General features: G+C 44.6%; 1 protein-coding gene and 2 long non-coding RNA genes across 3 annotated transcripts in view; 2 read left to right on the top strand and 1 right to left on the bottom strand.

The window, feature by feature from the left end:
- Positions 1 to 12,078, bottom strand: part of WEE2 (WEE2 oocyte meiosis inhibiting kinase) — a 32,617-nt gene extending 20,539 nt beyond the window's left edge. Inside the window, exon 1 of the mRNA XM_077850183.1 lies at positions 11,734 to 12,078. Within this exon, the coding sequence (XP_077706309.1) occupies positions 11,734 to 12,078 (345 nt within the window). The remainder of the gene's footprint in view (positions 1 to 11,733) is intronic.
- Positions 1 to 15,545, top strand: part of LOC144284976 (uncharacterized) — a 41,514-nt gene extending 25,969 nt beyond the window's left edge. Inside the window, exon 3 of the long non-coding RNA XR_013353363.1 lies at positions 15,135 to 15,545. This is a non-coding gene — a long non-coding RNA (uncharacterized LOC144284976). The remainder of the gene's footprint in view (positions 1 to 15,134) is intronic.
- On the top strand, positions 15,544 to 18,198 carry LOC144284978 (uncharacterized). The gene is made up of 2 exons (XR_013353364.1): positions 15,544 to 15,665; positions 16,132 to 18,198. It is a non-coding gene; the product is annotated as an uncharacterized LOC144284978 (long non-coding RNA).
- The last annotated feature ends 6,920 nt before the right edge of the window (positions 18,199 to 25,118 follow it).

Here is a 25,118-nt window from a genome sequence, read left to right as displayed (position 1 = left end):
AAGTAATTGTAAGTAATCTTTTTGGAAATCCAAAAGAACTTGTATTTATGAAAGTTCTTGTTTGGAACAAGGTTTATGAAAGGAAGTTCTGCCTAAAAGTAAAGCAGATTGAAAATTTCTGGAAAGATGTCCAGGTTTAGAGTATAAATATGTTCCAGGGAGTGTAGCTAATTCTGTAAGTAACAGTTCTGTTACAGATGATAGAGGGAAGGGAAGATTACGGAATAGCTCCCTCGCTTCTGAAGATGGCAAGAGGAGAAGGCAACCTCCTACCTTCAAGATACAACATCATAGTATCTCAGGACTTGCAAAGACTTTAAAGACCTGTTTGGTACAATTAGTCCCCTGATGCTTGAATACTTTCTACAACATTCCTGCCAAGTGGTCATCAACTAGTGTTCAATGCATTTAGCCACAGGGACCCATGACTTCCTCGGGAAACTCTTCTATTCTAGGTTGTTCTGCTAGGAAGTCTTTACAGTGACCTCAAGTCACTTCACATGATTTCTAGTCCTCTCCCTTTGGTAAGGCTGAACAGAGTCAATCCTCCATTACTCTGCATCCTTGTCTTTAGCATAACATCGCCACTGATCATTGCCCCCCCCCCCCTCTCTCTCTCTTCTGATCCAAACTATATTCCTCATAAAGTGTGCACTTTTTCATTTGCATTTCCAGTTTCCCTCCCAAGCTCTGTTCTTTTCCTGCCCCTCAAATCTTGGCACTTCCAGGATTCCTAATTTGGACCACTTCTCTTCTTACTCTGGCACTCAGGCTACTTGAGCTTATCTGCACCCAAAGCTTCAACAACTTCCAGAATGCTAATGATATCCAAGGATAGATCTCCAATGTAGTTTGGTTTTCCTGCACCCCAGAAACATTTATTCAATGATTTATAGGACACCTCTGTGTTCTCCAAACCTATAAATGCCTCTAGCATCAACTGTCTTGATCCAAGGTACCCTCTACTCAATCAAACAAGGCAGAAACTTCACAGCACCCTAGATCCCTCCTTTTCCCTCAACCCCTCCATCAAGTTGATGAGAGAACAAAAAGCAAGCTGAGTGTAAAACATGAGCTGACACCCTACCAAGCCCCACCCCCTTAAGGTGAGATGGATAGATAGCATCATTATTATATGTATATAATGATGCTATATGTAATAATATATAATGCTATGCCCAATAGCAATATATAATGCTAGCATTCCTTGGGCACTAGTAACTGCCTAAGAACACAGGCAAAGTTGAAAAATAAATGATCAATTGATAAAGATCGCAGTCATGGGACACCTGGGTGGCTCAGTGGGCATCTGCCTTCAGCTTGAGGCATGATCCCTGAGTTCCAGGATCGAGTCCCACATCGGGATCCCTTGAAAGCCAAGCATGCAGGGGAAGGTCCTGTCACCACGCTGGGTGGGAATGGGATGAAGGCACCCTCCCACATCTTAGTTTCCACCCTCAGGTCCTCCAGGCCTCCCACCCTTCTAGGTAGACTGGTGTCCCTGCTGTCCTCTCACCCTCAAGGGTTCAGCATGAATTTTGCTTAAGAACATTTGAGGGGCTCCTGGGTGGTTCAGTCAGTTAAACGTCGACTCTTGATTTTGGCTCAGGTCAGGATCTCGAGGTTGTGGTGTGGAGCCTCAAGTGGGGCCTGGGCCAGCTGGGTGGGAAGTGTGCTTGAGAGTCTCCCTTTCCCTCTGCCCCTCCCAATGCAAGCTCTGTCAAATCTTTTAATAATCAATATTGAAGATATTTGAGAAATCTTTATCATCTCTGCAGAGGTGCCTTCATATGTGTAACGGCTGTGTAAATGCCTTTCAGGGACCCACCGTGATTTCTATCGGAAAACCCTATTAATATTTATTGAAGTATAGTCAACATGCAATGTTAAACTAGTTTCAGGGCTACAATTTAATGACTATGCTGTACATTATTCAGCTCTCCCCATGAGAAGTGTAGTCACCATCTGTTCCCGTACAAAGTTACAATAGTACTGACTCCATTGCCTAGGCTGTACTTTCTCAATTTCTGTGGCTTCTATATTTGAGAACCAGATGCTTATAGCTCCTAATATTTATCTATTTTGCCCATCTCCCACCCACTTCCTCTCTGGCAATCAGTCAACGTGATCCATCACATTAACAAGAGAAAGGACAAAAACCATACGGTAATCTCAATAGTGGCAGAAAAAGCATTTCACAAAACACAACATAAAAAGCATAGTGGGTTTTGAGGAAATGTCCATCCACAGAATAAAGGCTGTGTAGGAGGGCCTGTAGCTGACATCGTACTTTATGATGAAGACCTGAAATCATCTCCCCTAAGAGCAGGAACAAGACAAGGAAGTCCCCTCTTAGCCCTGGAAGTCCTACGGTAGGAAACAAACAAGGAAAAGAAATGGCCCTCGGTGTCCATTGAAAGATGAATGGATAAAGAAGATGTTGTCTCTGTATACAATGGAATATTCCTCAGCCATTAGAAACGACAAATACCCACCATTTGCTTCGACATGGATGGAACTGGAGGGTATTATGCTGAGTGAAATAAGTCAATCAGAGAAAGACAATTATATGGTTTCACTCATACAGGAAATATAAAAAATAGTGAAAGGGATTATAGGGGAAAGGAGAGCAAATGAGTGGGAAAAATTAGAGATGGTGACAGAGCATGAGAGACTCCTAACTCTGGGAAATGAACAAGGGGTAGTGGAAGGGGAGGTGGGCCAGGGGATGGCGTGACTGGGTGACGGGCACTGAGGTCACCAGTGCCCATCACTTGATGGGATGAGCACTGGGTGTTATACTATGTGTTGGCAAATTGAACTCCAATAAAAAAAAATTTTTTTAAGGGGAAAAAAAGGACTATGGGCTTATTGGAACATTTTCATGTCCATTGCTCAGGCTGCAATACTTATAGGTAGGAGAAAGACTATCATTTGACTGGAAGCTAGTACCCTGGCGGGAATGATTAGAAGACCCAGAAACTTGATGCCCTTTCTTTATTCCTATTCTTACACAAAGTTGTCTTTCTTGGGCATAAGACAGCCACCTAAGTCACTAGGGTAGCTGCCAATCTTAAGAATCTTATGTAAGGTTTTCTTTCTCTTTGGTCTAATATGATCCCCTCCAAATTCCTAGTCTAGCCACTTCTGGCCACGAGACAGTCCTCCACTCAGAGCTGGCTGAAACCAGTACCAAACTGAATTAAAACCCAACTGAGGATCCTTTCCTAGTGAAGTCAGCTATAAAAGATTACATGTATTGGGATATTACTTAGATCGTGATGGATTTCTATCTTTACTATTCTTCATCAACGTCCCCTACTGACTACTTAAATTACAATAGTATATAATTTCCCCTGTAAAACTTTTCTGGTATTTTCCATGAGTTAAGAATGACAAGTTCTCCATGGCATTTTGGTTCATTCACTGGCACCCATTGGTAGTCTAGAGCGCAATGCAGAAGCTGAGGGACACCAGGATCCCTCCTACAAGGCAAGGTGGTATTCATATCATGTTCTTAGAAGGTCGCCTCTGGTCACTTTGACACTAGGAAGCTCTGACATGTCCTGTGTAGGATGCCACCTAGGAGTCAGGGGGGATTTTTGGTAATGGACCTTCTCTACTTTTCTGGGAGCATGGGATTTTCTTTGGTTCTTAAGGATTCTCCCTTGGGATGCCTTTTAACTCACTGGAATCAATTCACATTGCAAGATCTAAGGAAGAAAAAAAAGACTGATCTTCTGTAACATTGAATGGCCTCAGTACTCCTTAGGAAATGAAGGAAAATAGCCCTTTAATGGAACATTAAACTTCAATATGATTTATCAGATCTCTTCAATAGGAAACAGGGCACATGGACTGAGGTACCTATGTCCAGGCCTTCAATGCCCTAAATCGGATCCCAATCTAAGGGCCTCTTGCATAATGTGTCTAATCACCAACCAGGTTAATAAATCCCCTCTGAACATACTGAATGATGATTGTTTAAATAGGCCCATTCCTTGTAACAAACCTGGGTCACTGGAGAAATCACCAGCCAATCCAAAGAGGATACTGGCTCTGTTACTATCTCTCCTCCTTATGAACCTTAAGACCCCTCTGCTCCCAGCCCACCTCTGAACATACCAGGAGGGGAATTCCCTATCTTCTAAGCCTTCCACCTAAATCTGGATTGCATCCTCTTAGGGAGGGCGCTAATGGAGAAATGGGCACAGTTAGAGTCCATATCCCATTCTCCATAGCAGACCTGACTCAGATAAACATCAATTAGGACAATATTCTGAAAACCTGTTTTCAATTCATTGAGGGCTTTCAACAATTATCTATTATGGTTGATTTGACCTGGCAAGATACATTCATCATAAGAATCCATTGTTTTACCCCTGAAGAAAAGAACCATACCTGGGCAAGGGGCTCAAGAACTTGCTGATGAACTAGCAGTCAGAGATAGATACTGTTATCCAGTAGGGGGAAGTGCTGTTCCAGTACTGAACCTCACTGGAGTTACACCATCCAAGATGATAGGGAAGGGAAAGACAGGATCATGTGATAACTTGTTTAATGGAAGGAAAGAGAAAAGGATTCTTTAAAACTGTAAACTTTGGGATCCCTGGGTGGCGCAGCGGTTTGGCGCCTGCCTTTGGCCCAGGGCGCGATCCTGGAGACCCGGGATCGAATCCCACATCAGGCTCCCGGTGCATGGAGCCTGCTTCTCCCTCTGCCTATGTCTCTGCCTCTCTCTCTCTCTCTCTCTCTCTCTGTGACTATCATAAAAAAAAAAAAATTAAAACAGAACAAAAAAAGATTTAAAACTGTGAACTTTGATGAAATTCAGGAAGTTACTCAAGGAGCTGATAAAAATCCAACTCTATTTCAGGGTTGTTTGATAGACACTGTCCCTAAGTATACAAATCTGGACCCAATCTGAGGGAACAATTATCGTAAACATGCATTTTATAAGTCAGCTGGCCCCTGACATCTTCTGAAAATTAACTAAAATGGCTTTAGGCCCTCAAACACCCAACCCCCCACCCCCTGCCGCCCAGTGCCCACTAGAGGTAGCTGCTGGGGTCTTTAATAATAGAAGTATGGCCATAGGGCAAGAAAAGGACTGGAGAGCTAAACAGCAAAATAAAATTCAGGCTCCAATATTGGCTGGCACTATTGTGGGTGGATTCCCCACAACACCAGACTAACCAGGGGCCAAAGAAAAATCTGGTGTCAGACAAAGGACCAGATAAGACCCCATGCTGCAGGTGTGGCCAAATCAGCCATTGGAACAAAGAATGTCCACACAAATGCTCTCTACCAGGGCCATGTCCTGTCTATAAGAAAGAAGGACATTGGAAGAAAGATTGTCCTCATCTCCAGGGAGAGGAAGACAGGAATTCACTTCCCTGCTGGAGAGCAGGAACCAGAGGATCCAGCCTGATGGGGCCTTGTGAGTGTTCTGGCTCCCTTTGAAATCAAGAGGACTCAGCCCCAGGTTACCCTGGATATGGAAGGAAGTTTATTGATTTTCTTACTGATACAGGAGCCACTTACTCCGTTCTTATTCAGCACTGTGGCCCTACTGGTCTTTTAACTATAAATTGTTAGCATAGAAGGGGAAACTAAAACATGCTACCCGACAATGCCTTTAATCTACAAGTACAAAAATCAGTTGGTTACTCGTGCTTTTCCTAGTCTTTCCATCTTGCCCCACTCCGTCACTTGGATGAGACTTAATGTATAAGTTAGGAAGCAGGCTTGCTCTTACTAAAGAAGAGGACAGCTTGTTCTCTTTGCCCTGATATCCCTTCTAAAATCTGGAAGCAAATCCACAGGTTTGGGATTGTAATGTCCCAGGAAGGGCTCTTAAAGCCCAACCAGGTAAAGTGACCTTAAAAGGACCCAACCACTATACTTCATTTAAAAAAAATAAAAACAAAAAAAAAACTGTCCCTTAAAACCTGAGGCAAAGGTTGGGTTACAACCACTTAATGGTAAATTTCTCAAACATGGTATTTTAAAACCTTGTCAATCTCCTTTATAACACTCCAATTTTACCAGCAAAGAAGCCAAATGGAGACTATCAGATGGCACAGGATTTAAGAGCTATAAATGAAGCAGTTATACCTATTCATCCCATAGTGCCAAATCCATATACTGTTCTCATCCAGGTCCCTGGTGATGCCCACTGGTTTATAGTACTTGATTTAAAAGACACCTTCTTTTGCATCCCTCTAAGTGAAGAAATACAGCCATTAATTTGCTTTTGAATGGGCTCACCTTCAAGCCTACAGGCTGCTCAGTTAATTTGGATAGTCTTTTGTCACAGGGATTAAGAGGCAGTCCTCACTGATTGGAGCTGCACTTAGCACAGACCTCTGTGTTATCTCCTTGCCTCAAGGGACTACATATAGTTCAATATGTGGATGATATTTTAATCTGTAGTCCCACAAAAGAAATGTCTGATAGCAATTCTATAACATAATTTCTCGGCAGGCAGAGGGTATTGCATCTTCTCTCAAAAGGCACAAATATCAAAACAAGAAGTGCAATATTTAGGATATGAGCTAACACCAGGTCATTGTACCATATCTAATGACAGAAAAAAAGGCTATATTGAATCCTGGACCCCCAGCTACCAAAAAACCCAACTCTGTACTTTACAAGATATGGCAGGTTTTTACCCCCTATGGATTCCTGGTTTGGGGCTCTTAGCCAAACCATCATATGATTCAATTAAAGGCCCTGATGAAGACCCTTTATTCTTTGTGGAAGGGCCAACAGACAGCCATTCAAACATTAACCGCTAAGCTTTCATCAGCCCAGGCTTTGGCTTTCCCAAGTTTAGAAAAACCTTTCACTTTATATGTAGCAGGAAAAACAAGGACAAGCTTTAGGAGTTCTTACCCAGAAATTAGGAAATGAAACAAAACTGGTGGGCTATTTTTCAGTCATTTATACCCCACAAGGGTGGCCAGCTTGTCTTCAAGCAGTGGCTGCAACAGCCCTCCTGGGTAGAAGAAGCTTCAAACTTTACTCTGGGACAATTCTTGATGGTGATAACTCCGTATCAGGTCCAAAATGTCCTAGAGACCAAAGGCCACCAATGGATAATGGGAGGCTGACTTACTAAATACCAGGCTATGCTTTTAGACACACCTGAAATAATATCGAAAGCCTGTTAAACTTTAAACCCAGCTATCCTTAGGCCTGTACCTGACCATCATACATCTATGCTACAACATGACTGCTCAGAGATTATTGATCTTGTTTATTCTAGCGGACCAGATTTAAAAGATTCCCCTACTGAAAATGCAGAGGACAATTGGTTTACTGATGACAGCAGCATGGATAAAGGAAAAAGAAAAGCCAGATATGCTATAGTTAGCTTAGCTAAGACCATTGAGACAAAAGCCCTTCCAATAACTACTTCTGTTCAAAAGACTAAATGAATAGCACTTACCCGTGCTCTTCACTTAGCAAAAGGCCGAAAAATTTTTATACTGACTCCAAATATGCTTGCCTGGTGCTACATGCCCACGGGGGAAATTTGGAAAGAAAGAGGGTTACCATTATTATCAAGCCATAATTCCCTGATCAAATATGAGCCTGAAATAATTCCCCTTCTTGAGACTGTACACCTACCTAAGAAGGTAACTGTAATTCATCTCAGAGGATGTCAAAGGATATGATCTTGGAATCTAACGGAAACAATTTGCTGGACCATGTAGCCAAGCAGGCAGCACAAAACAAATATTAAGTCTCATACCAATCTTAACTCCAGGCAAGTCAATAACTCCAGTCTATTCAGACCAAGAAATTCACATAGCCCAGGAACAAGGAAATTCCAAAAAAGGACAGAACTGGCTTATTAATAATGAGGGAAAATCTTTACATCCAAAAATAACTAATGGAAGGTAATACAGAATTTACACCAAACTACTCATTTGGGCAAAAATACTTTAAAGCATTTAGTTAAAAATATATTTGATGGAGTGAATTTAAGAGTTATAATAAAACAGGTTTGCCAATCCCATATGTTTGGGCACAAGTAAATCCAGAAGGTGCAGTCCATGCCCCACCCTCCACCTGTTTTGAAACCAGTCCAAAGCCATGGTATATATCCAGGAGAGGACTGGCAGCTTGATTTCACACAAATACCTCCTTGAAAAGGCTGTGAGTTCCTACTAGTGTTTGTTGATACTTTCACTGAATGGATGGAGGCCTTTCCATGTAAAACTAAAAGAGCCACAGAAGTAATCAAAGTTTTGTTGAGTGAAAATATTCCTAGGTTTTTGCCTTCCATGATCCTTCAAAGGGACAGTGGCCTGTCTTTTACTGTTCAAGTAACTCAACAAATAGCACATGCTTTAAAAATTAAATGTTTTTTACATTCAACCTGGCATCCACAATCCTTTAGCATGGTAGAGAAAGCTGATCATACTTTAAAAGGACACTTACTTAGTCTAGAGACCCAGAAAAATTGGGTTACTCTCTTACTAATAGGACTTCTTAGAATAAGAACCACTCCAAAATAACCTCTAGGACTGAGCCCTTTTGAGTTATTATATGGAAAACCATTTCTTACAGTGGACTTGTGATTAGATGAAGATTATAAACCTTTGTTAAACTATTCACTCAGGCTGGTTTAATTCATAAGTTACTTAATGGATATACTGATCATGTGTTCCCAAAACCTGACTTACTTATAACTGAAAGTCCATCCCATGTAAGCCTCAGAGACATGGTTTATTTAAAAGATTGGAAGTCAAATACATCAGGGGACTTAAATCCAAAATGGAAAGGTCCATATCAGGTTGTGTTATGTACTCCCACCGTAGCAAAATTAGAGAGCCACTCCTCCTGGACTCATGTACCTCCTTCACAGGAAACCCATGAACAAACTAATGTGCCTTCTTACTCCTATGAACCTGGAGAAGATCTCAAACTTCTCTTTAAATGAGGATGAAGATGGTTCATACCACCCACAGATTACCTCTTTCTGTTCACAATGACCTCAGCTGCCTCCACCTTTCATTACTCCCCCATGTTTCCCTGTTGAACAATGTTGACCCATCGGAAGGTACATCTCCATGCCCCTATTCAGCAGGAAGAAGCTACAGAAGATGAGATCTGGGATCCCTGGGTGGCGCAGCGGTTTGGCGCCTGCCTTTGGCCCAGGGCGCGATCCCGGAGACCCGGGATCGAGTCCCACATCGGGCTCCCGGTGCATGGAGCCTGCTTCTCCCTCTGCCTGTGTCTCTGCCTCTCTCTCTCTCTCTCTGTATGACTATCATAAATAAATAAAAAATTAAAAAAAAAAGAAGATGAGATCTGCTGGCTTCAACAATCTTAAAGACTTAAGGATCAGATTTGTTCAAGGGGGAAAATGATGAGAGAACGAAAGGCAAGATGAGGCAAAACATGTGCTGACACCCCACCAAACCCTCCTCTCCTTAAGGTGGGATATATACATAGAACATTTCCCAGGCACTAGTAACTGCCTAAGAACAAAGTCAGGGGGAAAACAAATGGTCAATTGATAAAGATCCAGTCATGTAGGACATGAAACTCACTATGCTTTGTAACTGTCTTAATGATTTACAAGAAAAACACCATAATAGACCTATGGGAACCTATAGACTCAATTTCCTGGAGCCCTAAAGTCGCCATCGCCTGCCTGGCTATAAAACCCTATATAATCAGACACTCCTCACAATCACAGCACAGCTCTTTCTGCCCACAGGTCCTGTCCCCCTGCTAGAATAAAAATACCTTTTTGCACCTTAAAACGTCTCAAGAATTCTTTCTTGCCCATTGGGCTTGACAATCCTGCATCAAAGTCACTTTGCAAATCCTAACCATCCCTCAATTTATCACTGTGTACCACCAATGTAGTTTAGACCTTTCTCCTTTGTCAACAGATCTGCTTTGAATACTGCTCTGCTTTCAGGGTCTCTCCCACTCCACGCAGCCTGCACATGAAGGTCAATTGTTCCAAAAGGCCTCTGATCAAAACTATTTAATGAAGGTCTCAAAGCTTTCAGAATAAAATCTCAATCTAGCTCCTGCCTACCTCCTCTGACCTCGCTGCCTGCAACTTCTCGTATACAGGCCCCGTATCTCTAGCACCGTGCAGTTTCTAGGTGTGACATGATCTTTCCTCCTCCTAACCTGTTAGACACTTTTTCCTTGGCCTCAAGTTCTCATTCGCTTCCTTACCTGGCTCACGCTAGCTCATCCTTGAAGACCGCTCTCAGACTTGACTTTCTTTGGAAAGGCATCCCTGATCTTGGGACTTAATTCCTAATTCTTTCTCATCATGCCACACCACTTCCCCCACACCCCTAATCTGAACTTTATTGTCTCAGTTGTTCATCTTCATTCATTTTAAGGACACTTTTTGACACAGTGAATCATTTGCCAGCAGAAGGTCTGATATCAAGGTGCTCCATTTTAAATGAATGAATGAAATAGACATACCGTGACATGCTTCCTCGTCTGCGTACCCTTGCTCAGAGACACACTCTTTCAGCCCACTCTCTCACTAATCTACATACACCAAAACCATTCTCGAAACACCTATCACATAGTGTCTATAGATACATCCCCTGTCTTTCTGCTGATTATAAGCACTTTGAGGGCAGAGACCATGTCTTGTGTTCCTTGCCCACATTGGGTTCTCAAAAAATAAATGGATGATTGATTGGTTGGTGTTGGGACGATTGGAAAATCCACGGATGGACACACAGGCATTGTAAAGTAGTTTGTCTACAATAAAGACAAGAAGCTTGGTACTTCCTAGTGGATGTGGTGTGCATGCTCAGCAGGAACTAAAGCGGCCTGCTGACAGTGACTGTGTCTGCAATCAGAAGCACAGATGTTGTTATGACGGCATGAGTACCTCAAGCTGAGCCAGCAAAAAGCAGAGCTAATGCCAGTCCTGGAGCTCACATACCATGGCATGAGGTTGTCAGAGGTAACGATGGCCTTCCATGGCCTTAATAATGTGTAGATACAATATAAGAATAATCACGGCAAGAATAAAGGACTAAGCTAACTACTTGGGACCTTAGCCTATTTGTCATCCTCAGCTTATAAAGAAGTATCACCAAGTTAACTTTTTGATCACCTATAACGGAAGAGCCTATCCCTCACCAGACTGAGGAATGGGGAGGACTTCCTTCTGAGAAGAGCAGTGGCAAAGGTATGTGAATATGTTCAAACTGTGAAGGTGAACATTCTTATATTAGGAAATATTAGTAGATAATTACGTAAGAGTAGAGCCAGTTGGCGTAATGGAGAGAACAGCAGACTGAGACCAAAAGATCAGGTTTCTAGTCCTGCCTCTGCCATTGGCTGAGCCAAAAGCCAGTGTATCTCTTTGAACCTCGATTTTCTCACATGCAGAATGCATAACAGGGCTCCAGATCTCAATCATCCTTCCAGTTCCAATATTCTTTAACTAGGATTTTTCCCCCACCAAGATTTATTTGTGGCCTACACCAAACAGTTGCTGACATCAACAATTTTGAGAAGACAGCTAGCAAGGCATGTAGTTCTACTTTCTGATAACTTAAAACTTTTCTTCATTTTCACCAACAAATACATAATTAAGGACATGCATAGCCCATGAGGCAAATGGGTCAGATACACATAAACGACCGTGTCCTGCTTCTCCATCAGCTGAACTAGAACCCAGATCTTGGCAACCTGGGTCCCCTTGCCCCACGACTTACTTACTTTGGGAGTGTAGGGGCTCTCGCAATGCACCACCTCGCTCCTGCTGTCTGGCTGGGCTGGTGTCCCAGGACATTTGTGAAAGCCTGGCCCTGGAGTCCTCAAAGCCTGATCTGGACTCATCTTGTCTTTTTCCTCAAATGTGCCCACTCCATGGATGCTACTGGAGGGAGTCCTGGGAGGTGTGAACTTTGCCTCTGACTCCTGGCCTTCAGCCCAGTCTGGGGTTTGACTCTGGGTCTCCCTGCTTTCTGGTGCCTCCTTCTGCCCCTCACTCTCGCTCTCTTCTTCACAGTAGGAAACATTCAACTTCTGCTTTAGTTCTTTGTTAATACTGCTGTCATCCATCTCAGCCAGAGAGCTTGACAGCACCAGTGAGAAGGCCTATCGGAGGGGAGCCCTGTAGAGCTCCAGAGGAGGAGAGGACACTGTAAGCTGGCAAATCCCCCAGTGTTAGCCTGCCTCTCCCTCTGCCCACTAATAGTTATGCAGAGGCACGGCATTAGTTTGCTCCCTTAAGTACCCCATATCTGTAAGACCTCAGCTTATCCTCATTTCCAGCCTGATTGAAGAAAGCTCCAGCGACTCTCGGAGCAATTAAATTCAATTCATGTATAGAACTCTTCTGGATATCCCACATAGTCTCCCTGAACCCACGTGCTGCAAAAATCCGGGTGAGATAGTTGGATTCCTTTAATTCTATATGGCTTTAAAAATACCCATTAGCCATTTCGGAAACAAGCTCATTATTGGGAAGATATTCTTTCCAGTCTTTTCTACCTACCATTAAGAAATACCACGCTCTCCTGTCTCCCCCACCCACCCGTGGCTAACAGCGGTTAACTAGAACTCAGCATCACCAGGGTATTATAATCATCCTTAAACAGCTGCTAACTTCTCTTGGCTGGAGTCCCTCTCCCCAGCAGGGAGACACCTGAGATTTCCTCCAGACACACCTGCTATAATTCAGGCATCTCACACCCTCCACCCTCCGCCCCCCCCCCCCCCCCCGCCCCAGGTATCAGCAGTTAAAACTTTTAGGGAATAGGACAAATGTCTAAACTGACAAAAAAAAAGCTGAGTGACACATAGAAGCCAGTATGTATCATTTGAAAACAGCAATTACTTTGCCCCCAAATGCCTTATTTTGTAATCTTTAAATTTTTTAAAAATAATTTATTTATTCATGAGAGACACAGAAAGGGAGAAGCAGAGACACAGGCAGAGGGAGAAGCACACTCCATGCATTGAGCCCGATGTGGGACTCGATCCCAAGACCCCGGGATCATGACCTGAGCCACCCAGGCATCTTTTTTTTTTTTTTTTTTTACTGTTAACCTACATCATTAAATTTCTTTCTTAGAGGGGCCCCTTGAGAAGAGTAAAAAACTCTTTGAATAAAAAAAAAAAGTCACTGATACCACTTTGTAGGAGAAACCATGTGAAAGGTCATCCATGGAATAGGAAAATGATATACATGAGCCTTCTTGTACCTTCAGGGGAGACCCTAGAGGTACTGGACACATGAAATTATGTACCTGATAGACGTGGGCCGAAGAGAGGTGCTGAGGATGGTTTGATCTGGCTGAAACAAAGTTAATTTCTCTTCTCTTACAGTCTTTGGTTACTCGTTGCCCATCACCAGTCTTCCATTTCCTCCCCCTTCAATCCCTTCAGTCCTTTCTCCTTTCTCAATCTTTCCCATCTCTGACCTGAGCTCATGAGGACGTTAATCCACGTGAAAACTAACCGGGAGGATGTAAAAGTAACTTTTTCAGCTAAAAGGCTTCTCATGCTCCTGCTTTTTACAGGTGTGCACACCACTCGATCCTTCTCTTGACCTTCCCTAGCCCATCCCGCCGGTGCCGACCTTCCCAAATCATTCCACAGGGACATCACGTTGCTCATGGCAGGCACAAACTCACTCACTGCCCACCTCTGGCAGGGTTCCCCCATCCCGCAGGGGCTAGAGACGATTAAGTCATCAACAGGAAAAGGAGGACTCTGGTTATAAGTAAAGAAATTGCTGTGAGCTGAGATCCAGGCTTTGGGAGTGAGATCCTTATTTGCAACTATCACGGCAGGCCAGGTGATATTCCTTGCCGTAGCCTTGGTGTTGACCAGTGTTCCCCTCTTAGGCCATGGGTCGTCCGTCATTCTTGGAGCCCTAGGCTAGCCAAGCCTGGGTCCACTCTCAGGCAGGACGGGACTCATTGGAAACACTCTGAGCGAATCCCAGGCATGCAGGCAGGGCACGGGGCCCAGTTCATGGGGCGTTAACTAGAGACACCAGTTTTTTACCATCACCACCCCCCACACACACACACACATACTCCCCCTTTCCTCTCGGCCTTGCTAGAGTTCTCAGTCACCCTCACTTACGACCACACCACCTACCTAGGGAGGCAGCTGTGCCGTTGTTATAGTTTGGGTCCCAGGTCACCAGCATCACCAGTGGTGCTTCGGTTAGAAACGTGCACCATTCACCTTTTCGCGTATTGTCACTCGAAGGACAATTGTGCTAAGGCTTCAGAACAAGAAAGGCATAATAACAAGTACAAAGAAGATGCTCCCAAGTTGGAAAGCGAATAATGGGAATTGGGCAGGTCCTGACCTTGACGGCCTAAGGGAAGCCCCAGAAGCCTGCATTTTGCCTCTGGCCCACAGCCCCACTCTTTGAGGCGTCTTGCCTCACTCTTGTTCTTTGCTCTCAGCGTCTGCACATGATGAAAAATTTTCCTCTTTGCTTCAGCTAATACCCTAGGCATCCGTCCCAGGCAAACAGCTCCTCATCATGAGATGAGGGGTCCAAGGGGGAACACAGGTAATCTGTGGCAGTAAGGGAAAAGGGAGAGTTTTTCCCTTAGTACCTGACACGTAGTGAGGGTTCCATAAATTGTTTTTGTTGTTGTTGACTTGGTTTTTTATTTTTTAAAAAGATTTTATTTATTTATTCATGACAGGCACAGAGAGAGATAGAGGCAGAGACACAGGCAGAGGGAGAAGCAGGCTCCATGCCGGGAGCCCGACGTGGGACTCGATCCTGGGTCTCCGGGATCATGCCCTGAGCTGAAGGTGGCACTAAACCCCTGAGCCACCCAGGGGTCCCTAAAATGCTTTTTTAAAAAAAAAAAAAGATTTTATTTATTTATTCATGAGAGACACACAGAGAGAGGAAGAGACATAGGCAGAGGGAGAAGCAGATGGATGTGGGACTTGATCTCAGGACCCCGGGATCATGCCCTGGGCTAAAGACAGACGCTCAACCACTGAGCTACCCAGGCGTCCCTCCACAAGTCGTTTTTGAGTGGACTTGGGAAAGCAAAATAAATTCATCTAAGTTTTGTTTTAAATACTCAAAATTTGACTTTTTGAAAGTTTGAATATTTTTCTTATTGTTTCAGGGGTTGCTGCAGTGAGGCAAAGCAATGTTCCCAGGATGTCGATGGAGGAAGCCAGCTTTGCATCTCAGGGCTAAGATCCCTACACCCTGTGCTTGGGAGAAGCTCTCTCCCGCTGCTGAGGAGCCAGAAAGCTAGGCTCAGAGCCCTGCTCCGACGCAACCTTGGTGCTGAGGCCTCTGAAACACCAGTGGGAAAAACAGAAGCAAGAAAGTCTGTCCATTCAAATCAGTTTAGAAGAGGTGGAAATTCATTTTCACCTTTAGGGTAGACTGTTTGCAAAAGTAAAGCTAAGGCCACGGAAAATGAGCCATTTGTTTGAGAGTCTATGGCTCCAAGGAAGGACATGCTGGCCTTATAGTTCCCTCAGGAGGGAGAATTGTAAAAAAATATATATATATATATATATCTATATATATATATAGATATATATATCTATATATATATATCTGAAGAAGCCAAAGGGAAGCTGTAGCACATTATTTATTGAGGACTGAATTCAGACGGAGTCATTCCAGACTCCGAAACATACAGGTATTGGATTAGAGTATATTTGATGAGCCGCCCCGCCACCCCCCACCCCCTACCCCCTGGGACCCATTGGGAGGTGGAGGTCTGGTTCCCCAAGCAAGAAAGGGACACTTCTCCGAGGCTTTCTGGGAAGCTGGGTGGCTCCAGGACAGGAAGCGGAGACTGGAAGAGGGCTGGGGCTGCCAGCCACTTTCTGGGCCTCAGTCTGTTGGGCCTGGGCTGTGAAGGCTAGAGGCCAGCCTGAGGGAGGTACAGGCTGGTGGAGGGGACCGTTGGCCCTGGTCCCCAGGACGTGCCCTCGCGAGGCAGCAGGGCAGCAGTCAGCGTTCTCCCACCAGGGCCCGGGGCCTCGCGGACGCAGGGAGGAGTCCTCTCCAGCTCACTGAGGAAACCAGAGGACTAGGCAGGGTCTCGGGTCTCTGGGGTCCCTGCCCACTCCAGCCCCATGTCCCCCCTCATCCTCCTCTAGCTCCGTCTCTCATCACAACCGGAAGTGTTGCTTCAGCCCCACAGAGGGAAGTTTGCAGTGACTTCGAGAAAAGCAGACTACGTTCAGCAGCAGCATACGTTCGCCAGCTCCGGGGACACATCCACCAGCAGCAGTGACAGCAGGTGCAATGTGGTGGCCCATTGCAGCACAGAGCTTCAGGTGCTCCTGACTCCTCTTTTTTTTTAATTGTATCTATATATATTTTTAAAGATTTTATTTATTCATGAAAGACATACAGAGAGAGAGAGAGGCAGAGACACAGGCAGAGGGAGAAGCAGGCACCATGCAGGGAGCCTGATGCGGGACTCGATCCCAGGATCGCGGGATCACAACCTGAGCCAAAGGCAGACACTCAACCGCCGGGCCACCCAGGCACCCCGCTCCTGACCCCTCTAACAGCTCAGGGTGCTTAGCTCAGCAAGGCCAGGAGGCCTGACGAAGACCTTCTCTTGACCTCCTCCTTCCACCCTGAGAGAGTGCACAGCAGCAGACCCCCATCCTTGCAGTGACTCTAGTGCTAGGTACATAATTTACTGACACTAGTTCGTATTTGGCCGCCACGTTTCTCATGTGCAAGTGCTTACACAGCTGTATCTGCTAAGTAGCACTGACAGCAGAACGGAATTCCAAGGAAAGATTGTGGGCTGAGCAAGATAAAGCCTGGAGACCGTTTTAACGTCTCGTTAATCCTTTTCTTCTTATTTTGCTTTTTCTCGTGGAAGTGTTCAAACACACCAAAAGTAGAGAAAATACAGTATAATGAGTCTCCATGTATCAGCGATGTAGCTTCAAAAATTATGGGCAGCTGTACAATCTTGTTTCATTTAAATCTGCAATTTCGCTGGGGGCGGTTGGGTACTGGAGGTTTTTTAAAGCAAATCACTGGTAACACATCCTTTCATTCATGAAGACTTCAGCGCCATTAGTGAAACTCCTCAGATTAATCTATTCTCTTCAGATCTACTAAACATCTACCTGATGAATACATGAGATTCTGACAAATTGCTTCTCTTGCCACGGTGTCACATTTGCTAAAATTACAGGATGTCTGTCAAAAATAGCTGTTACAGGGCAGCCCCGATGGCTCAGCAGTTTAGCGCCGCCTTCAGCCCAGGGGTGATCCTGGAGACCCAGGATCGAGTCCTGCGTCGGGCTCCCTGCATGGAGCCTGCTTCTCCCTCGGCCTGTGTCTCTGCCTCTCTCCCTCTCTCTGTGTCTCACGAATAAATGAACAAAATCTTAAAAAAAAAAATAGCTGTTATAATAGAGACACACTGCCTGTCCCCTCACAAAACACACTGTTCTTCTTAGAAAAAGAACAGATTGCTAACCTGACATCCCACTAATTCAGAGACCATTGATGTACTGCCCATATTTTAAGGAGCAGTTATTTTGAAACAATGGTCTAGACTCCTTAGTCCACTGATCTGTTTTCTGTTACCCACATTTATGTGGGTAACAGAATTTATTTATGTGGGTAACAGAATTTATGTGGCGCTTGGCCATTCCCAGATTCTCCAGAATTAGAGCAGATGGGTCGCCCGTGTGACCTGGTCCAATGCCATTCCACAGAGATGAGATCTCTGTGTCTCCCTGTTCCTCTCTCTCACGCACACACACACTCATTACTCTCACAGGAAGGAATTCATAGGAATGGCAAAGAGCTGGATCTGGTGTGCCTTGATCTTGACTGTCTCTCTGCTCCCAGGGCCGGGGCTCAAGAAGTCACTAGTTACTTGGTCAAACGTTGCCAGCCATTGCTTTATGCTTCTGACCCAATTACAAGATCCCCACACTGAAGGTTTATCTTCCTCAAACAAAAAGAAGCAAACGCTTAATGATTTTGGGGAAGTGTGATAAGGAAGAAAGTAAAGGGTAACCACCAGAAGCTCCAAAGAGAGAAACTGTCAAAAGTGACTGTCCCCAGGGAGGGAGAGGGCCTGGGGGAGGGTCTGGGGAGAAGGAGATTGCTGCTCACTGTATGTCCTGTGTGTAATGTGATTGTTTCATCTTTGCCATGGAGATCTAATTAAAATGTCAAAATAATTTCCAAGAATTTAAATGAAAATTATAAATAAATGCATTTAAAAAAAAAAGATTTTATTTATTTATTCAAGAGAGACACAGGCACCCTGCAGGGGACTCGATGTGGGACTCGATCCCAGGACCCTGGGATCACACCCTGAGCCTAATGCAGACGCTTAACTGCTGAGCCACCCAGGCATCCCAATAAATGTATATTTTTTTACTGGTCCATAAAGTGCTTGAATGCCTCCACTCACTGCTCTGCATCTGCCGACCTCTAAGCTCACGAGGGTCTCCCTGGGCTCAGTCTCCCCAGCTTCTCCCTGGGGGCATTCACTTCCTGCAGTAGCACGCAGCCCACAGTTGTAAACCCTCTGTAACCGGGTGCGCCCTGGAGGGACATCTGCATGGTGTCCAGACCCCACTCCTGAACTTCAGGTCTGCAGCTCCCTGACCCAGCCTCCCCCTGGATGTGCAACAGGCATCTCGATCTTAACGTGGCTGAACCCAAGCTCCCAACCTCTCCTACCAAACCTGCTCCTCCCGCAGTTTCCTCATTTCTCTATAAACAGAAACATGCCAAACATCTGTAAGTCATCACTGACTGCTCTCTCTGTGACCCTGCATCCAGTCTAGGAGAAACCCTTTCAGTTCCCCTGACCTCCTCCTAACGGCATCTCCTGCTTCCCTGAGCTGGCCTCCGGGCAGTCTGTTCTGCACACAGTAGGCATGGGGTCCTTCTGAAAGCCCCCCCCCATCCTCCAGGGCTTCCCATTTCCCTCCAAATATGGAGCCAGCCCCTGTTCTGAGACCCATGAGCCAGAAGACCCACCCCACAACCTAGCTGGTTCCAGGCTCCTCACTGTTCCTCCAGATGCCAAAATCTTTCCATACCTGCCTCGCCCTAGTCCCTCACTTCCTCCGGGCATCTGCTCAAAGCCGTTTATCAGAGAGGCTTCCTGGACAACCCCTAGAGTGCCCATCACTATTTCTCTGACTTCTTATCCCTTTCAAGTCTCTTCACAGAACTTATCATTGCATCACGTTTAGTGGGTGCATTTTGTTTTTATTTTTTTAATGTTTCATTTTAAACACTGTGTCTCCCCATCCCACCCCCCAGTAGAATCTAAATTCCATGGGACATCTGGGTGACTCAGTGATTGAGCATCAGCCTTCAGCTCCCAGGGTCCTAGGATCGAGTCCCACATCAGGCACTCTGCATGGAGCCTGCTTCTCCCTCTGCCTGTGTCTCTGCCTCTCTATCTCTCTCTCTCTCTCTCTCTCTCTGTGTGTGTGTGTGTCTCTCTCATGAATAAATAAATAAAATCTTTAAAAATAAAAAAAAGAATCCAAATTCTATGAGGACAGGATTTTAACTCTTGTTTGGGGCTCTATTTCCATGACCTGGAACAGGGAACAGGGTGTGGTGCACAATAGGTGCTGGGAGTCAAGGTGTTTGCTTGCACAATGAATACAATGAATATCTTTCATGAGGTTTCAAATTTTAAGTTTTCAACTCCAGCACAAATTCCAGAGGAATGTGTTTATTTCATTTTATTTTTTATTTTTAAAAACATTGATTGATTGATTTGAGAGAGAGCCAGAGAAGAGGCAGAGGGAGAGAGAGAGAATCCCAAACAGGGGCCCGATGTGGGGCTCAATCTCATGACCCTGAGATCACAACCTGAGCCGAAACCAAGGGTCGGGCACTCAACCAACTGAGCCACTCAAGCGCCCTGATTTTAGATAACTCAGTAATTTTAACTATTCATTCTGTTAACCCCTAAGCATTTCTGCCTCAACCTGAGCTCAGCCTCTGTGGTGTATGATTTAACGTGTTTTCAGCTTGGGCCAAACCAACAAATTCCTGTAGCACAGACAATCTGGGAGGAGTGAAAGGAAATAGAACAGGTGGGGCTGCAGTTATAGCTATTATGGTCTAATGCATACAGTAGACGCGAGGAAGGCAGGAATCTGAAACAGATCAGATTTCCCAGGATGTCTCTGGATGCTCAGAGCTTTGGGTCCTCAGGATATGTGGGACTTAAGTTCACAGGAGAGATAAGCATATAGAGATCCTCCTTACACCATTAGGAAGACTATTTTTTTATCCCTTTATGCACATTCTTAATTTCATCCTGTTACACTTCAGTTTGTCCCACAGTCTGGACTCCTGTCTGGACCACTCAATATTGACTCCGGTCAACTAACTATGCAGCTTGATCGTGGAGGCAGTGTAACCTATTCCTTAGCTGGATGGAAGACTAATCCTCAAAGAGAGAATTAAATGGCTTAGTCACATACAGATACTGGTTTTTCCCTAGTAAATATGTAAAACTCGTGCAGTTTGAGTGAAAAAGCTCACAGGTTTTTTTTTTTTTAAACTGGATAGAATCATTTTAAATAATTTTCACATGGAGAAATAATTGTCAAAGAAATAGCTGAAGAATTTTTTTAAAGAGTGAAAAGAGAAGACTACCTCTGCTAGAAATAAAAACTTACAAAACTTTGAGGAATAGACATATCAATGGTGAAGAATACATAAATTAGTAAATACCAATAATTCAATATTATAATTTAAAGGGGAATTATAAATCATAGGAATTGAAAGAATTACTCAATAGTGGTATAGCAATTATTGGTTAACTATTCAATAAAAATTTTAGAGTCTCACTTCATATCACATTATCAATATAGACACTGATTAGATTAAGAAATTAAATGTGCAAAACCAATATATAAATACCTTAAAGAATAAAAGTGAATGTTGATCCAATTTCGGGGTGTGGAACCAACTTCCTGATGTCAAGCCAACATTAGAAATCACGAAAAGAATTGGTAAGTTTGACGACATAAGGTTTAGAACTTCTAAATTTCACAAAGCAATTAAGCAGCATTGAAACCACACAATAAACTGGAAATAAGATTAGTAAAAATTATGTTAGAGAAAATACAAATATTCTCATTATATAAAGAACTCATGTAAATTGATAACAAGAACATGAAGACCCTAGAAGTTAAGCAAGCAAAAGGCATCACAAGCGGTGCCCTGCAGAGCAGCCACAAATCACCAACATAAATTTTGAAACCAGGTTAGAGTCAGTCACAAAACGTTAACTTAGAAACAAAATGCCACATCACATGGCACCTGATGTGATGAGCACTGGGCATTATATGCAACTGATAAATTATTAAACACTACACCTGAAACTAAGTACGTATTACTTTATGTTGGCTAATTGAACTTAAATAAAAAACAAACAAAAACAACAAAATGTCATGTTCATCTGACAGATTGGCAAAAAAAGTTTTAAACAGCAATTAAATCTAAATTAAATTAAATCTTACTATTAATTATTATCTATATATAATATAATATAATATAAAAAATATATATAATATATATTATTAATATTAATCTAAACTAAATTAAATCTAATCAGGACAAGAGCAAAATGAAATTGACACCCTTATCCACCACTGACTCAACACTTTGGCAAGATTATCAAAAACCTTTAAAAACACACTTAAGGGCAGCCCAGGTGGCTCAGTGGTTTAGTGCCGCCTTCGGCCCAGGTTGTGATCCTGGAGACCTGGGATCGAGTCCCGCGTCGGGTTCCCTGCATGGAGCCTGCTTCTCCCTCTGCCTGTGGCTCTGCCTCTCGCTCGCTCGCTCTGTGTCTCTCATGAATAAATAAATAAAATCTTTAAAAAAGTAAAAAATAAAAACACACTTAAACAAAAACACCAATACATTTTGACCCAGTATTGCCCCTTTGGCACTGTGGCATAAACCAACAACCCAAATAGCTGATTGTTCCTGCTGGTCACCCCTCCTTCTAGATTTCATTCCTTGCCTGATAGCTGCCCTCCTTGATGGGCTCTAGGCCTGATGAGAAGGGATGTCTGTCTTCTTCCTGGCTGCCCCAGCACTGTGTGCAGGGCATGACATATAATTGGTACTATTAATTCAGGGTGAAATTTTGCCAACACTTTATTTTTTTTTAAATTTTTATTTATTTATGATAGTCACACAGGGAGAGAGAGAGAGAGGCAGAGACACAGGCAGAGGGAGAAGCAGGATCCATGCACCGGGAGCCCGACATGGGATTCGATCCTGGGTCTCCAGGATCGCACCCTGGGCCAAAGGCAGGCGCCAAACTGCTGCGCCACCCAGGGATCCCTTGCCAACACTTTAGGCCCAGCAAAAAGAGGAAGGGCTTGATTGTCCAACAAGGAGAGAATGGTTAGGTAAATTTTCGAACACACATACAACAGGAACCATTAAAATGACGCAAATAAAAACTTCCTAATAGGATGGGAAAATGTTCATGGTCTGATGCTAAGAAAAAAAATAATAAAATTGATATATGGTATATTTCAACATAAACAGAGAAAACAATTATATCATTTAAGATATAGCATTATTTTTCCATGCCACCAAGAATTTTAAAATACCCCCAAGATGAGGAGTCCAGCATAACCCATATGCAGCTGCGGCAAATGTATCTCCCACAGGAAAGAGCCAGGCAGGGCAACTTGCTCATCTCCACTTTGTCATCGGCTAGAGGGAAGAAAAGCATCGCCCCCAAGAATTTGAACTATAAGCCAGTCTTTGCGATAGTCTGCATTTTGAATTCCCACTACCAAAGAACCTCAAGCAGAGAATTTCACTCAAAGTAGTGTCAGGTTGGTGGTGCCTCCAGATGGCTGACAAAAGCAAACACAAATCTCCTCTGTGAGAACTCGACCTCAGCAGGGCTGGCAGCAATTATGAGTCACGGTAGCAATGTTACCCAATGAAAAGCTGCACCCCAGAATTGGTAAAGCAGGATAAGCAAAATCTTAACAGTGGCCAACTCAATGGTGAGATTATAGATCAAAATTACTTTTATATAATGTCTTTTATATACATGTTTATATATTATAAATATATTTATATAATGTAGATATGCTTTATATAATGTACTTTATATAATGTAGATATATTCACTATTTGGGAAGATAATTTTATTTTAAAACTTAGAAAAAAATTAATAAAAGATAGATGGGGTTCTAGGGAACTCATTTTGAAATATAACATCTTAGGGACTTTGTTTTTTTTTTTTTTTAAGATTTTAATTATTTATTCATGAGAGACACAGAGAGAGAGAGAGGCAGACACACGGGCAGAGGGAGAAGCAGGCTCCATGCAGGGAGCCCAATGTGGGACTCGATCCTGGGACTCCAGGATCACACCCTGGGCAGAAGGCAGGCGCTAAACCGCTGAGCCACCCAGGGATCCCCATCTTAGGGTCTTTGAATGTGACTGCTCTGCACTTCCTCTTGCCCTTCACACTCCTTTCCCAGGAGAGCTGTTCTAATAGCTAATTTTAGTTTCTATCATTTTATGAAATTCAGTAGATAGAAGATAAATGATAGTCAGGTATAGAGCCACTTTCAGGCCGTGAATGTGTGTTAAGAGGCCTGTCATCACCATCATTAACCTTTTTGAGCACCTGTTATGTGCAAGATACTAGGTTAAGCCTGCAGAAGGAGCCGGTGGTACAGACGTGTGAGTCTCTATTCACCTGCCTAGTTGACGAATGTCCGTGTTGCACCTGTTACGCAAGGCTCCAGGAATCTGAAGATAGACATAGAGGCTGGTGAGCTAGAACATATACGTAAATGGAGACTGGGAAAGGCTCTGGGTTTAAGGTTTGGACATTTTGGTCTTCTGTTTATCTAGCAGATTACAGATAGGGTGAATATATATAGGATGGAGACTATGAGTTTATTTCTCGGTACATACACAACTTGATAGTATTATACTGGGGGTTCAGGGTGGGGTTCACACAAAAGATCAGGGAAAAAGCGGTCCCTCAGCGGAGAAAGAGAAAAGTCAGAACTGAAGCTGATGGCTTTCGAAATCGACTAAGGATTTTCTATGAACCCCCACTTTTATATTTAGAAATACTATTTTGAATGCCTCAACCCTTGAGTGCACCCGGAGACTAATCGGAGGAGGTGGGAATAATAGGAATAGCCGTTAAAATCGTAAGAAAGCACGATTCAAGGAGAGAAACTTGTTCAGACACCAAATTTATCTCAGCAGTCTGCTCTCAGAAGGACCCAGTGGATTTATGATTTATGCAGCAGGTGTCGCCCAGGGGGTGTTGATAAAGATCCATACCCCATGTGCCCGAGACACAGTGGTGATACAGTTTAACCCCATCTTCCCAAGGGAGATGGTCCGGGACTGCCCAGGACTGCAGGTTTCAGGCCAAAATCCACGACAAAACAATAATCTGTTTATGCCGCATTTTGCCTAAAGGAGGGGGACTCCTTTCGTTATTTATATGTTTAGCGCGACCTCCCGGCTCCTCACCCCAAGGGCAAGCAAGAGGCCATCCCCCAGGCTCTGTGGGGACTTGGTCACCTAAACGGATGGGGGCCCCGGGCAGGGTCCGGGGGAGGCCACTGTGCAGCGGGTTCAAGGGCGCAGCCGGAGACACGGCGCCCCGAGGCCCGACGCCAGGGCCCGCAGCTGCGGGGGGCCGGGCCCAGCGCGGAGCGCAGCGGGGCAGCGGGGCCGCCTCTGCGGCTGCCTTCCCGGCCCAGCGCCAGCGCCGGCCGCGCTTCCAGGATGATGGAACACATTTCTGCCCCGGTCCCCGCGCCCAGGGGGTTGCAAAAAATAATGACGGCGCTTGCCAATTCGGGCGGCCCAGCTCCCCGACGGGCCCGGGCGGGCGGACGGAGCCGGGGGCGGGGGCGGGGGCGGGGGCTCACACCTGCGCGCGCCCATGCACCGGGGCACGCGGCCCGGCGAGGCCCCGGGGGCGCGGGCGGCGGGCGGCGGGCGGGGCGGCGGGGCAGGTGCGGCCTGGGCCGGGCGCGGCGAGGGGAGTGCCCGCAGCCCGCCCCTGCGCCCGCCCCCCGCCGCCCGCGGCTCCTCCTCG

This window comes from Canis aureus, chromosome 15 (assembly GCF_053574225.1).
Source record: "Canis aureus isolate CA01 chromosome 15, VMU_Caureus_v.1.0, whole genome shotgun sequence".
Lineage (NCBI taxonomy): Eukaryota > Metazoa > Chordata > Mammalia > Carnivora > Canidae > Canis > Canis aureus.
The sequence above is the reverse complement of the archived record's forward strand: the minus strand, read 5'-3'. Positions and strand labels throughout refer to the sequence as shown.